Here is a 15,499-nt window from a genome sequence, read left to right on the forward strand (position 1 = left end):
ACTCGCACATATGCACCATACTCCATATAGAAGGCAGAAACTAAGCGTTTTTTGCACTGAACAAACGTTTTTTGGCACTGTATCTGATGATCAACAGTAAAAATGTCCAATTTTACCTCTCCCCAATAAGGAAAACCATCAACAATCAAGAACGCATGCATTATTCATGCATTCATGACTTTGCAATAAAAAAATGTTGTTATATTGGAAGAAAACGGGGCCCAGAGTGTATTGTTCTTTAAAAATGTTTAAAGAATTTTCCCAAAATATGCGTCTAAGGAAGATTTGGCATCTAAAAACATTCCAATTTCTGAAACACTGAGGATGTTGTGGCCAAATGAAGACTCAAAATCTCCCCAGTGTGGATGTGAACATCCCGACAGCACACTAGGGTTCATTTAAATGTAAATACCTAGTAATGAAGGCTACTTAGTAAAAAGTGGCACCCATGTTTTTAATAAATGTGTTATAAACAAATTAAATCTTTCTGAACACAAACATACACATAAAAGGATGACATTTAAGATATTACATACCGACTTAAATCTTCGGTACGGTCTTCTCACTGCGTGTATTTTTGTGCGCTGCCATCCTCGCGGCTCTGTCTGTTCCACATCTCATGCGTGCGTCTCTATTTACATCTGTGTGAGTTCCACGCCACTGAGCTCCAATCGGACGCTGAGTCTGCGGCATGTCTAATGCTGACACACACACATAACACGCAAGCACCGCCGCCTCCAGCACATGCCGGACGAGTGGGCGGCCTGCCATGTGCACATGACTGCACAGAGAGAGAGAGAGAAGGGAAGAGTGTGGCACGATACTCTGCCAGGCTGTGTATGGATGGAGACTACGCCATACACAACTGAAACAGTAGCAGCACGGGCAACCTGCTGCAGGGTCTGACAAACACAAATCCCGGATCGCCAGGGAAAGAAATCCGTCCTGCTGATTGGCAGACGCATTGATTCGGCTAGCACGGGGGCTATTTTTGGTCCTGCTGTCAAAATGACGACGTCGGGCTGTTTGTGCAGGGGGAGATGCCGGTTAAGGCGGTGAACAGGTTGCCATAAGCAAATTCGGTCGCATGTCAGTGCCGGATATGGACGAGGAACCCGCTTACAGACTCTACTTCTACTCTGTACGTACTCTCTGTCCTCCTCACATCATTCATTTCTTCACGCTTCTGCATTTAGATGCACTTGAAACACTATCCCTGCAGCTCTCTGTGCTGTTATTCATCCTGAAAGTGGTGCTTTCTAGCTTGATTTAGTCATTTTGCAGTTCTGAAGTGTTTTGTAGATCTTAGGTCTGGAGAAAAAGCCTTCCAACATATAATAACTTGACCTCTAGTTGATCATTTGATATCAGACGTGGCTTATATGAAAGGTAAAGGCCTCTAGATTACGCTTTTTTGACCAAAATAAAATATGATCATGCCTTGATTTTTACTTATTTAATTAGGACTGTAAGGTCTGACTTTGCTCAGACAAAAGTCTTGTTACTTAACAGAAATAATGTCCAGTATAGAATATAAAGTCATGCTGCAGTGGAAACAGAATGAATATTGTGTCTGACTCCATCATGAGCTTGGAGGACTGCATCCATACATCTCTGCAATGACTCAAATCACTTATTAAAGTCATCTGGAAAGAGTTCCTGCAGGACTCCCAGATTTCATCAAGATTCTTTGGATTCATCTTCAACGCCTCCTCCTTCATCTTACCCAGATGTGCTCAATAATGTTCATGTCTGGTGACTGGGCTGGCCAATCCTGAAACTCCTTGACCTTCTTTGCTTTCAGGAGCTTTGATGTGGAGGCTGAAGTATTAGGAGCGCTATCCTGCTGAAGAACTGTCCCTCTCCTGTGTTTGTAATGTAATGTGCAGCACAAATGTCTTGATACCTCAGGCTGTTGGTGTCGCCATCCACTCTGCAGATCTCTCGCACGCCTCCACACTGAATGTAGATGATTTCTTTACAGAAATTCAATAATCAAAAGGTGAAATATGACTGCATGCAGACTTTATTGTGTAATAAACACAATTATTCTATGTTAAAGTGACTAACTTTATCGTGTCTTGCCCAAATGGTTTAAATTAAACAAGTAAACTTGAAAACTTGGCCGTAAAAACACTTTAAAATATACAAAAAAATAAATAATTCCTTTACACATTAGGGTTAAACTTTGCAATCAAATCATGTGCTCTGAGCTGTGGTTTCTGGTTAATTATAAATCGCAACATGACATTGCAGATCCTAGGATGTGACTATTGCGATATTGATGCTGAAATAATTTATTGTGCACTTTAAGTTGAACAAAAATATTATATTTATTATACATTTTTCGCATTTTTGAAGAAAAAGCTTTGTTATACTTGTGACAGATGTGAAATCGCCACTTGTGCGACACTAGTAAATCAAATAAAACCATTGACAGAGACTAGGCAAGAGCCGGTGTAAGATTCTGATGGTATGATAACCTTGGATGAAAATATCACGGTATTGTGCTCACTGCTCTAAAATATATTCTTTTTAAATGTCTGTGTAAAAAAACAAAAACTTTTTTCCCCTTTGAACACAATATACTTTTTAGTTTCAATATTTTTATTATTAGAGATTTTCGCAGAGATTTACTTGAAAATAGACTCTTTTTTTTTAAAAATAAACATAAAACTTGCATTCAAACAATGACATTTAAAAAAATAATAATAATAAATGAAAAACAACAACAACAAACAACAGTCATAAAAATGATCATTAAAACAATCAAAAATAATAAAATAAACATGCATTCCCCCATCCAGCCACCCACCAGTGCTATACAACAATAAACGTAGGTACTAAAAGCATAGTACACATATTAATCACAAGTTTATTAAAAGGAAAAAAAGGGACCATTTTTTTTTCAAAAAACAAAACCTTGTCTATTAGGGTATATCTGATTTTTTCCAGATGTAGTGTACCTGTTATCTCTGTCAGCCATAATTTAAGAGTTGGAACTTATTTTTTCTTCCAAAACAAAAGGATGAGTTTTTTGGCAGAGATCAACCCATATGAAACAACCTGTTGTTGTATCCGTGCAAGTCTCGAAAATTCTTCGGAAACTCCAAATATAATTAATATAGGATCTGGTTCAATTGAAATGTCCAATGTAACTGGAAAAAACTTGAAATATTTTGTTCCTGAAACTCTGTAATTTGGGACACTGAACACAAACCATTTTATTTTTTGAAAGATTTATGATATTTTGGAGCAGTAAACATGCCAGGCTAAATATAAATAATTCAAATGAATCATTGACGTCTGCTGAGTTTATTTGTTTCAAAACACAGATTTCTTCACAATTTAAAATGGCATCTTTGGATATTTTTTTCCTGCTGGAGATACTGTTGTCCTAAAAAACAAACAAAAAAAAGTAAATAAAAAATCGTACACATACTTTAGGAACGGTATTACAGAAAATGTTGGCGGTTTTAAAACCTTGACTTTTCCAAACCGCGGTATACCTTGAAAACAGTCATCATTCCACGCCTAACGTAGACATTTGAGTATTTTTATAGTACTGTAAAATGCAAGCCTACACAAACAACTAGTTTAGCTTCGATACGGTACCTTAGGCTGCTTTTACACCTGTGAATCGATTCAGTTGTACCGAAACAGGGATTAAAATTGTTACAATGTTGCTGCTTGCTCTTGGTGTGGTTCGCTTTCACACGGCAAAGTTTTTAAACGGATCAAAAGAGCTAAAACAAGTCACGTGTGAGTAAACTCTCTTCACATTGGTCAGAGTTTCACGGTTTATTTTGGTTTGGTGGTGTTTGACAAGGTGTGCGCAACGTGTCTGAAAAGCGAGGAGGGAGGGGTGAGGAGGGTGCGCGACATATTTGAGGACCGGGAGGGAGACGCGTGATTACCGGGAGATTATTGTTTGCGGGTATCCTGAAGTCTCTGTGCATTTGCGGGAGACTCCCAAAACTTCCGGGAGACTTGGGATGTCTGGAATGACCTCCCGCCCTACTCATAATTCTCACTTCATATGCCTATTACATATCCATAAAACACTGTGATATAACCGGTCTCAAATCATATCGCTTTCTCACTACAATCGATCCGCCTCAGAGTTTATTTCAATTGAGCCGAGACCACCTCATTCAATCGATCTCGGAGCGACTGTTTTGGCGCGGATCTGAGCGCGATTGGTGGTTTCACATATGCCATAGAACCGAGCTAACTGGGCAAATGAGACTGGTTCCAAAACTAAAGTCTAGGTGTAAAGGCACCATTAAAAAAATATCGATTACCAATTTCGATATTGGGGCAAGGCAGTGGCGATGTAGGTAGTGCTGTCGCCTCACAGCAAGAAGGTCGCTCGGTCGCTGGTTCGATCCTCGGCTCAGTTGGCGTTTCTGTGTGGAGTTTGCATGTTCTCCCTGCATTCGGGTGGGTTTCCTCCGGGTGCTCCGGTTTCCCCCACAGTCCAAAGACATGCAGTACAGGTGAATTGTGTAGGCTAAACTGTCCGTAGTGTGTGTGTGAATGTGTGCGGATGTTTCCCAGAGATATGTTGCGGCTGGAAGGGCATCCACTGCGTAAAAAGTGGCTGGATAAGTTGGCGGTTCATTCCGCTGTGGCGACCCCGGATTAATAAAGGGACTAAGCCGACAAGAAAATGAATGAATGAATTTCGATTATTAGCACGTTTCCTTAGGACTGCTCTGTAGCACAGCTTACGCAACGCAAAGCCTGCCTCGATACAGACCAAAAGCAAGATTATATTGTTTTTATATATTCCGATATCGATACTTGTCGAAATATCGACAATTTTGATGACACTACAAGCAATTTAGAAAGGATTTTTCACTATTTTGGTGAAAAATTTAAGGCAACTTTGACATTTAAATGGAAGTGCTTGATGTTTCTTTCTTCTATCAAACACAGTATTGGCCGCTGACATCCATTGTAGGAACAAAAATACTTTGGAATCAATGATTTCTAGTTTTCTTCAAAATATCTTCTTTTGTGTATAAGAAAGAAACTCAACCAGGTTTGGAACAAGTAGAGAATGAGTAAACGACCTAATTTTCTTTTTTAGCTGGACTAGCGATTGAACTGAGCGTTGCATTGACTCGGGCCTTCAATTGCCAGTCTTCCGTCAGAAACCTGGGAAACCCAGAGTAAATATTTACCATCCAAACATCATGCTGACAGGCAACAAGTTAATTTCCTTGCATGTCTCGCTGTCATTTTATCCATTTGTTTCGCAATCACAAAGCTTCTTTCATTCTTATTTCCAAACCTCCAGAGAGTAAAGCGTGTAATGAAGGCTGCTGTCACTGGCTAAGTAGGTCAGTTGTGTATTTAACCCCCCGAGGACATGAGATGGTTGCAGGAGAGGACAGTACGCTGTTTATGCATGTGTAAAAACCAGCGATGCTTATGAAATATTCCTCTCTGTGAGGGAATGCGACAGACGGAACAGATTTGCGTTTGCATAACAGTGGCATATGGCCAATGAGCAACTCAATAATTAGCTATTTGCACCATTGTAATGAATTGTGTTAAGTAATATATCAAAGCTGTGCAATTCAATATCAGGGTCGTCGTGATAACATTAATTAATCCTAAGAAATTTCAAGTCAAAAGCACCTTTAGAAATCGGTTTTCTGAAAAAAATGGTGACGTGTTCAATACTTATTGCCCCCTTTGTGTATCTGCTGCAGGCCTCGTTCCAGCGCTCCAACAGCCATGATAAGGTGAGAAAGATCGTGGCGGAGGAGGGACGGGCTGCTAGAAACCTCATTGCATGGAGTGTCCCAGTGGAGAGCAAGGAGGAAGAAGGTTTGATCCAATTCAGTCTGACAAACACACACACACACACACACACACACACACACACACACACACACACACACACACACACACACACACACACGTATATGTGTATATATAAATATATATATAATAATGATGGCTGACATTGGGAATGCATTTTAATGTTGATGGGATGTTGAATGTGTGGGCTGTTGCATGCAGCTAGCTAAACAGAGCTGTTTTAGAGTTGAAGAAGGCAAACAAATGAATCGGGTTAAGTGGTTTCAGAATGCTTGATGTAAGCTTTCTCTGGGGCTCATCTAGAGTTTCTGATTAACTCTGGACTGCATGCACCTGAGAATATGACGTGTATCAAACAGCCAATCAAGCAACACACATGAGAGGGTCTGCAATTCACTTCGTTGTTGACAATTAGGAGTTATTATTTGTTAGAAATATAATGAATTAAAGCAACTCATCACTGGGAAACACTCACACACACACACACTCGTGCTTACAAATATAGTACAGCCAATTTAGCTTACCCAATTCACCTATAGCGCATGACTATAGAAAACACATACCAACACAGGGAGAACATGCAAAAACTCCCCACTGAAATGCCAACTAAATTGCCAACTCGCTCACCTATACTTGGTCTCTCTCGGGTGCACTCGCCCTTTCTCGCGTCCGCTCGGTCTCTCTCGTGTGCACCAATACTCTGCTCTCTCACGCACCAATACTCGGCTCTCTCTCACACTAATACTCTGCTCTCTCGCGGGCCAGTACTCGGCTCTCTTGCGCGCCAATACTCGGCTCTCTCGTGCGCCAATACTCGGCTCTCTTGCGGACCAGTACTCGGCTCTCTCGCGCACCAATACTCGGCTCTCTTGCGCGCCAGTACTCTGCTCTCTCGCGCAGTAATACTCGGCTCTCTCACGTGGCAATACTCGGCTCTCTCGCGGGCCAGTACTCGGCTCTCTCGTGCACCAATACTCTGCTCTCTCGCGGGCCAATACTCTGCTCTCTTGCGTGGCAATACTCGGCTCTCACGCGCAGTAATACTCTGCTCTCTCACGCGGCAATACTCGGCTCTCTTGCGTGCCAGTACTCGGCTCTCTCGCGCAGTAATACTCGGCTCTCTCACGTGGCAATACTCGGCTCTCTCGCGGGCCAGTACTCTGCTCTCTCGCGCACCAATACTCAGCTCTCTCGCGGGCCAGTACTCTGCTCTCTCGCGCACCAATACTCGGCTCTCTCGCGGGCCAGTACTCGGCTCTCTCGCGGGCCAATACTCAGCTCTCTCGCGTGGCAATACTCGGCTCTCACGCGCAGTAATACTCTGCTCTCTCACGCGGCAATACTCGGCTCTCTTGCGCGCCAGTACTCGGCTCTCTTGCGCAGTAATACTCGGCTCTCTCACGTGGCAATACTCGGCTCTCTTGCGCAGTAATACTCGGCTCTCTCACGTGGCAATACTCGGCTCTCTCGCGCACCAATACTCTGCTCTCTCGCGGGCCAATACTCGGCTCTCTCGCGCGGCAATACTCGGCTCTCACGCGCAGTAATACTCTGCTCTCTCACGCGACAATACTCGGCTCTCTCGCGGGCCAGTACTCTGCTCTCTCGCGCACCAATACTCGGCTCTCTCGCGCACCAATACTCGGCTCTCTCGCGCACCAATACTCGGCTCTCTCGCGGGCCAATACTCGGCTCTCTCGCGGGCCAATACTCGGCTCTCTCGCGCGGCAATACTCGGCTCTCACGCGCAGTAATACTCTGCTCTCTCACGCGGCAATACTCGGCTCTCTTGCGCGCCAGTACTCGGCTCTCTCACATGGCCAACTTTTGCCTCTCATGCTCGCCAATACTTGGCTTTCTCGTTTATCTGAATACTTGGTCTCTCTAGCGCACCAATACTCTGCTCTCATGCGCGCCAATACTCGGCCTCTCTCGCGTGCCAATACTCGGCCTCTCTTACGTGCCAATACAGGTCTCTCTCGTGCGCCAATACTCGGCTCTCTCGCACACCAATATTCGGCTCTCTCGATTATCCAAATGCTCGGGCTCTCTCGCGCGACAATGCTCGGCCTCTCTCGTGTGCTAATATTTGGCCTCTCTCGCATGCCAATACTCGGCCTTTCTTGTGCGTCAATCTGCAAATCTCCAGCTACTGCGTGATGCTGTCATGTCAATATGGACCAAAATCTCTGAGGAATATTTCCAGTACCTTGTTGAATTTATGCCATGAAGGTTTGAGGCCGTTCTGAAGGCAAAAGGGGGTCCAACCTGGTTCTTATAAGGTGTACCTAATAAAGTAGCCAGTGAGTGTATGTAGTATTTATTCAATTATATTTATTTGTTCAATCATTGGTTCCAAAAAAGGAGAACTAAACAATGTGAATAAATGACTGTTAGATGATTCATTGCTCTTTCTTGCAGTCATAAACGCTCTCACATCCTACGTGTCTTGTCACCCATCAGGCTCCAATTAAAAATGCGTCCAGCTTTCTAAAGAGCGGCCATTAGTAAAGCAAATGTGGGCGGTGAACCAATGCTCAGAATCTGTCGTCTCTCTTCTGTACCTGGACTTACAGTACACTCTTTGTTACAGTGTGTGTGTGTGTGTGTGTGTGTGTGTGTGTGTGTGTGTGTGTGTGCTTCTGTTTGTTTGAGTTTCATGTTTGGGTTTGTTTGTACATTTGTGTGTTTATGTTTGTGTATGCCTGTGTGTTTGTGTGTATTTGTGTGCCTGTATAATGGTGTGTTTGTGCTTGAGTGTGATTGTGTGTTTTCGTGTTTGCATGTACAGTATGTTTGTGTGTGCCTTTGTATTTGTGTTTGTGCTTGTGTGTACCTGTGTGTTTGTGCATGTTTGTATCGTGTTATTGTGCATATGCAGTATGTGTGTGTGTGTGTGTGTGTGTGTGTGTGTGTGTACGTACTTGTGTTTGTGTGTGTGTAGATTTTCTGTATGTCTGTGTTTGTGTGTGTGTTTGTGCATGTACAGTATGTATGTGTGTTCTTGTTTACCTGTGTTTATGTTTGTGTTTATGTAGGTTTTTGTGTTTCTGTGCTTATGTGTGTTTGTGCATATTTGTGTACATGTGTGTTAGTGTATATGCGTGTGTGAGTGCTTGCACATATTTGTGTGTATCTTTCTGTGCTTGTCTATGTGTGTGTGTGTGTTTGTCTATGTCATTGTTTGTGTGCACTTGTGTGTCTGTGTTTGTGTGTGCATTTAAGCTGACCCAGATCCTGCTTGAGCGTCAGCTCTGACAGGTCACCGCAGGAGTCTTTTGTCAGTTTTGGGGCTGCAGTTTGTGTAACGTCTCCGCAAACAGCACTTGCCAGTGCCTCCATTCACTTACTGTTTCTGGATCAGGGACTGCAGAACTCCAATTGTGCACTTAATGCTTAGAAGTGCTGATTGAGAGTCAGTTTTGACCCTCGTATCCTGATAAAGAGGATTATATTGACTAGAGGGAGCTGATCCTAGATGACCAGAGGAAGCTGATCCTCTTCTTATAGCGCACACACAATACAGGCCTGATCCCAGATCAGTTCTGATAGGCAGAGACTAGGCCCAATCCCAATTCTATTTTGTACTCCTTAAAACCGAGTGTGAAGGGGAAGGGCTTCAAAATGTATACCTAAGAAATGGCACAACACTACAGCACCTGCACACGTCATCACATGTCATCGCGGTCTCTTGCTTCATATGAGATCAGACGATGCCGACTGCTGTAGTTATTCCAGTTGTGTTATTTTTGGGTATTTATCTTCAGGAAATCACTGAAGGCATATATTATGGTATCATAACGATATAATGTGGTAATAAGCTGGGAACTGTGCTGTGCATTAACACGGTGGCCATATTCATCTATGTAAACACGCCAAAAACCACATTAACATTATAGCAGATGCTGTAAAAAGGTCATTCTCAGCCACTAGACTTTTCTGACAGGGTGTTTAAGTGTCATCGAGTGTCAGAATGTTGTGGGACTGCTGTACAGGAGTTATTGTTAAGGAATAAAGATGGCGGAATTCAGCGCTTTTTATTTGAAAGTTTTTTTAAAGCTTGACGGTAAAACACAATCACGGTTATGAATATATTATAACATCTTTGTTTGTCGTAAAAATTCTTAATAATAATAAAAAAAAATACTAATTTGTGTATCACTTTACGTCCGGATGTAGCTATCCTGCTGTCGCGGTCTGGTTTATTTTGGGAAATTTTCTTGCTCTTTGGTTTCAAGTGTAGTCCTGAAAAATCTCAGTTTGAAGGGCTATCTACTCCTTTCCATAAGCCTGGGTTATACTTCTGCATCGAGTGATTGGTGTGGCCCACGGCGCATGCCTTGTGCGTTGCCGTTTATTTATACTTCTGCGCGGTTTGTGTTCCTCTGCAATAACACTTATGTTCCTCTGTGTCGAGTTTCTTCGTTGGTGTTATATTCGTTCATTCATTCATTTTCTTTTCGGCTTAGACCCTTTTTTAATCTGGGATCGCCACAACGGAATGAACCGCCAACGTTTCCAGCACGTTTTTATGGTTTTAGGGTCTTCCAAACAGACCATGACCCTAAGCATACTGCCAAATTAGTTAAAATGTGCTTTAAGGACAACAGAGTGAATGTTTTGGAGTGGCCATCACAAAGCCCTGATCTCAATCCTATAGAAAATTTAGAGAGTTGAAAAAGCTTGTTTGAGCAAGACAGCCAACAAATCTGACTCAGTTACACCAATTCTGTCAGGAGGAAATGGCCAAAATTCCTGCAAACTATTGTGAGAAGCTTGTGGAAGGATACCCAAAACATTTGACCAAAGCTATACAGTTTAAAAGCAAAGCTGAAAAAATACCAAGGAAATGTTTGTAAACTTTTGACTGTCTAGAAATAAAAAAAAATTCTCAGAAATGTTCTCATTAGTCTGGCATTTAGCAAATGTAAATCATTTAGGTAATCCTAATGGACCTAAAATAGTAAAAGTTTAGTACAATTTACCATCAGACATTTTATTGTTAAATGGAATGTTCCTTTTTTAACGTGTATGTAAACTTCTGGTGTCAACTGTGTGTAAATAATTTTATAGAAATTGTAGTTTTCAAATCAGAAAGTACTGACAGTTTTGCAGTAAATGCTTCTGAAAAACGTCATTCAGGTGGGACATATGCAACATGTATAGCATTTTAATATTTACTCGTTTTTCTAACTGTGCTGTACTCTTTTGTTTGCTTCCAGCGAAATCAAAGAGTCATGGTAACAGCAACGCAAGAGCTCAGAGAATCAACTCCGGCCTCCACAGGAACAAAAAGCAGGTGGGAATTTTGTACAAAATTTTGTACCATTTTTTTTTTATTGCTGATGTGAAAATGGCAGATTTGTTAAACTAGGGTTTAAATAACCTCAAACCTGCACGTCTGGGCAATGATACACATGAGTAATCAATTCTCCATTATTTTAAGTCAAATTAAATGATCATTTAATTTTTTTTAAAAGAGTAAATAAACAGCGATTACTCTTAGTAAACACTAGGGGGAGCTCGAGTCATATCAATGCAGCCTTACATTCATTGGGTTATTTGAGTCCTTCAGTTTACCTCAGTATTTATGTAAACAGCAGCTATTGAATACATGAACTATTAAAGCAGGGGTGCTCAACCCAATATCAATCACACCTGCCTGTAATTATCAAGCGCTGTTCAGGTCCTAATTAATTGGTTCAGGTGTGTTTGATCAGGGTTGGAGCTTAACTGAACAGGAAGGTAGATCTCCAGGAACAGGGTTGATCGGCCCTGTATTAGAGCATGAATAATAGCAACATGGGTCTTAATTGCGCACATAAACAATTTTAAATGTTGATTTTAATCTCTGCTCTTCGCAGAACTCTGGATTGGACTGCAAAAATGGTCCTGGGTCGATATTGGACAAAGGACCTGAGAAGAGTCCCACCAAGACTAGACAACCACGAAAGGTGGACCTCAGGGCTCGATACTGGGCCTTTCTGTTTGATAACCTGCGGAGAGCAGTGGACGAGATCTACGTCACCTGTGAATCTGACCAGAGCGTGGTGGAGTGTCGGGTATGATCAAGGCTCCAACCTCTTATACATTACGCACACACATTACGTTTAAAACCATTTGACCACTTTAGGATTCAAATGTTTATCTTCATTCTGAGGGGTTTTGAGATATGAAGCGTTTGATTTACAGGCCGCAAAACTTTTGATTTGACTCTGATTTGGTCGCATATGGTACAAAAGATTTAATTTATATAACTTCAAGAGCATATAATTGTTGAATTCTTTGGTATTCAGAGTCAAGGAAAACCTGGAAAAGTCATAGATTAATTTTTTTATAAGTATGTTTATTGAAAATCTACATAATATTTTGTAGAATATAAGAATGCAAAGAGTATCAGGACATTTTTTTAAACAATTAGCAAAAGCAAAATAATAATAACAATATTAAAAATAAAAATACAACCCACCCTTCATCTATACGTGGTAGAATTTTTCAAGTTTTTGTCAAAACATTTGTTTTTTTTGGTCTTACATGAAGATAGTTGCAATTGTTGATGGTAATAAATAAAAACAATAATGTCCAGAAATTATGCACAAATAAATAACATTTAAAAATGTGATAACTCATTGGATTAAAACTATAATATAAAATAAGAGAAAGTGACAACAACATTAAAAAAGAGCAGCAAAACTAACAATTATTATGCAAAAAAATCAAATATTAAAGTCTATCAGAGGTATTGTGTCAAGAAAAGTGCCTCAAATATAATCAAAGTCTGTGGGCTCTTGTCTGAAAGTTAGGAAATTTATATTTTTTTCCCAGGCCTGGAAAAGATTTGGAAAAACATGTCAAGGAAGTCATGTTGGAAGTCATGTCAATTAGCAACAAATATCTGTATACTTCAATACAAGTTAGTTGTCCTTGGCCAAAAACATGCTCTCACATTATTAGTGCTGTGCAAGCGTTATCTAAATACATTTTACATTTATTCATTCATTCATTTTTCATCGACTTCATCTCTATTTATCAGGGGTCTCCACAGCGGAATGAACCGACAACTAATCCAACATTTGTTTTATACAGCGGATGCCTTTCCAGCTGCAACCCAGTGTTGGGAAACCCATACACACTCATTCACACTCATACACTACAGCCAATCTTGTTTACTCAATTCAATTATGGCGCATGTGAGGACTGTGGGGGAAGCCGGAGCAGCCGGAGGAAACCCACACCAACACGGGGAGAACATGCAAACTCGTAGACACATGCCTATAAAGTCCGCATGAACCAGAAGCTGCAACCGTTTTTTTGTTCTCATAATTTCCATATTGTGACGCAGTTCCTAGAGAAAGTGATAGGAAATGAGAAAACAGTGGGCGTGGCTTGAATTTTCTATTGCAAGCTGATTGGATGTAGCAAAGTAGGCATTTCCCTCAGTTATTACCGGAGAGTTATTACAACCTAACAGACTCCTCATCCTCACCATTTCTGTTTGTTGTCAACTGACAGTTGGTAACACTTTATAGCCGAATCTCTATATGTCAGTAATTGCCATATTCGCGTCATGATTAGTCCTGTGATCCCCTCACGCCTCTGCTAGTGTATGAAGGGAAAGGCACGTTCACGTTTTACAGAGTCCAGCACTACATATTTAATAATGTACCGCATCAATGTTGACACTTTCAGATTTAACCCTCAGCTGGATGTTTTCATTTACTTCTAGCCAGGGTTTGACATTAACCAGCCACTGTGGCTAGTAGTTTTCCAACATTACTAGCCACTCGCCATTTTCACTAGCCACAATTGTATTGTTGGGAAAATATATTTTAAATATCGTCACCTTAGAATTATCAGGTTCTTTCTGACATTTTTGTCAAAATTGTGTTATTGACATATTCTTATTTAATGACAACTAATTTACATTATGGGATTTTCTTTTATAAATTTACATTTTAAGACTTTTACACATACTGTTTGCTATGGAATGCAAAAACTTTGAAGCTCAAAATCATTCAGAACGATTCAGATAGAGCTTTTTAATTCTAAGGTGACAGGATGACAAAAAATACTTGATTTCGATTTTGCGTGATCTCCACATGCCTTCTCATTCATTTCACTTTTTGTGTGTCGTATATTAGCTTGCTCAAAGTGCATGAGCAAATGCAGAAATCCCAAGTTGGGAAAAGTTACATGGTGGTGTGTATGCGCGCCACATACCTGTAGAGCAGCGGGGGTGAGTTGCGCGCGACATACCTGTAAAGCAGCGGGGGTGAGTTGCGCGCGACATACCTGTATAGCAGCGGGGGTGAGTTGCGCGCGACATACCTGTAAAGCAGCGGGGGTGAGTTGCGCGCGACATACCTGTATAGCAGCGGGGGTGAGTTGCGCGCGACATACCTGTATAGCAGCGGGGGTGAGTTGCGCGCGACATACCTGTAAAGCAGCGGGGGTGAGTTGCGCGCGACATACCTGTATAGCAGCGGGGGTGAGTTGCGCGCGACATACCTGTATAGCAGCGGGGGTGAGTTGCGCGCGACATACCTGTAGAGCAGCGGGGGTGAGTTGCGCGCGACATACCAGTAGAGCAGCGGGGGTGAGTTGCACGCGACATACCTGAAGAGCAGCGGGGGTGAGTTGCGCGCGACATACCTATAAAGTGGTGGGGGTGAGTTGCGCGCGATGTACCTGAAGAGCTGGGAGGGATGTAGTGTAGAGGGGTGTGCGACGTTTTTAAGGAACGGGCGGGAGATGCGCGATTTCCAGGAGATTATCATTTATCTGCGGGGATGCGGGAGTCTCTATGCATTTGCGGGAGACTCCTGGAACTTCCGGGAGACTTGGGATGTCTGCAAATGGGTCATGGTTTCATAGTATTGCAATTAGCTTTTATTTCACATAATTTTCAGAGCTTAAAATGAAGGATTTACCAAATGTATCTCTGACCACACCAGTCATAAACAATTAATTATTTCCTAGCCACAAATTTTAAATGTGTCAAAACAAGCAAAATATAGCTGAATACTATACTTTTTTTATTTAACGAAACATATGCACAGTAATCTGTCCTGGCTAAGGGTCCCAGATCGCCAGTTAACTACACATAAATGGGGAGTAATCTCCCATTAAAGCAATGTTATTGTTAAAAAATATAATTAAACCCTATTAACGCAAAAGAAAGCAGGTAAAAATATACCGTGTGATAATGAAAGGATGATCACACACACACAGTTAACGTTAGACCCATAAATAATCTTCAAACCGGTGCTGCTTACAAAAAGACAACTCTGGAAATCTTGAAAGCAGCGAGACTGTGGGTGCATGTTCATCCCTTCTTGTCCAGTCTATTTGAAAGAGAATTTGTCACATCAGTTGTGTTTCTAGACACAGTTGCTTCACGCAAGGAAACGCGCACGCGTTTTAAACAGTCGCTTGCATCACCTCAGCTGTTAGCGCGAGTGATTAGCCTCTCATTCAGTATTCACCTGCCATCTATTGTTCGCACGATCGCAATTATTTTTGTCAGTCATGTTGCTTCTCAATTCTAAGATCGCCTTTGCATGCATATTGGACCATCCTTATTGTCGAACCCTGCTTTTCAGAATTACTATCCGGGAAAATTATTTTCAACCAGCCAAAGTGGCTTGTGGGAGTGTCTGTCATA

General features: G+C 41.6%; 1 protein-coding gene and 1 long non-coding RNA gene across 5 annotated transcripts in view; one reads left to right on the plus strand and one right to left on the minus strand.

The window, feature by feature from the left end:
* Positions 1 to 614, minus strand: part of LOC141381018 (uncharacterized) — a 9,644-nt gene extending 9,030 nt beyond the window's left edge. The window contains exon 1 of the long non-coding RNA XR_012400512.1: positions 537 to 614. This is a non-coding gene — a long non-coding RNA (uncharacterized lncRNA). The remainder of the gene's footprint in view (positions 1 to 536) is intronic.
* The window catches only part of scaper (S-phase cyclin A-associated protein in the ER), a 219,691-nt gene that overhangs the window by 5,044 nt on the left and 199,148 nt on the right, over positions 1 to 15,499 (plus strand). For 2 of the 4 annotated variants that reach the window (XM_005163154.6, XM_005163155.6), the window contains exons 2-4: positions 5,724 to 5,841; positions 11,058 to 11,134; positions 11,700 to 11,897. In XM_005163154.6, the coding sequence (XP_005163211.4) occupies positions 5,724 to 5,841; positions 11,058 to 11,134; positions 11,700 to 11,897 (393 nt within the window). Of the gene's footprint in view, positions 1 to 639; positions 1,142 to 5,723; positions 5,842 to 11,057; positions 11,135 to 11,699; positions 11,898 to 15,499 lie in introns of those variants that run through there. The other 2 variants (XM_005163156.5, NM_001123047.1) reach the window with 2 other exon arrangements.

The sequence above is a fragment of the Danio rerio genome, chromosome 25 (assembly GCF_049306965.1).
Source record: "Danio rerio strain Tuebingen ecotype United States chromosome 25, GRCz12tu, whole genome shotgun sequence".
Taxonomy (NCBI): Eukaryota; Metazoa; Chordata; class Actinopteri; order Cypriniformes; family Danionidae; genus Danio; species Danio rerio.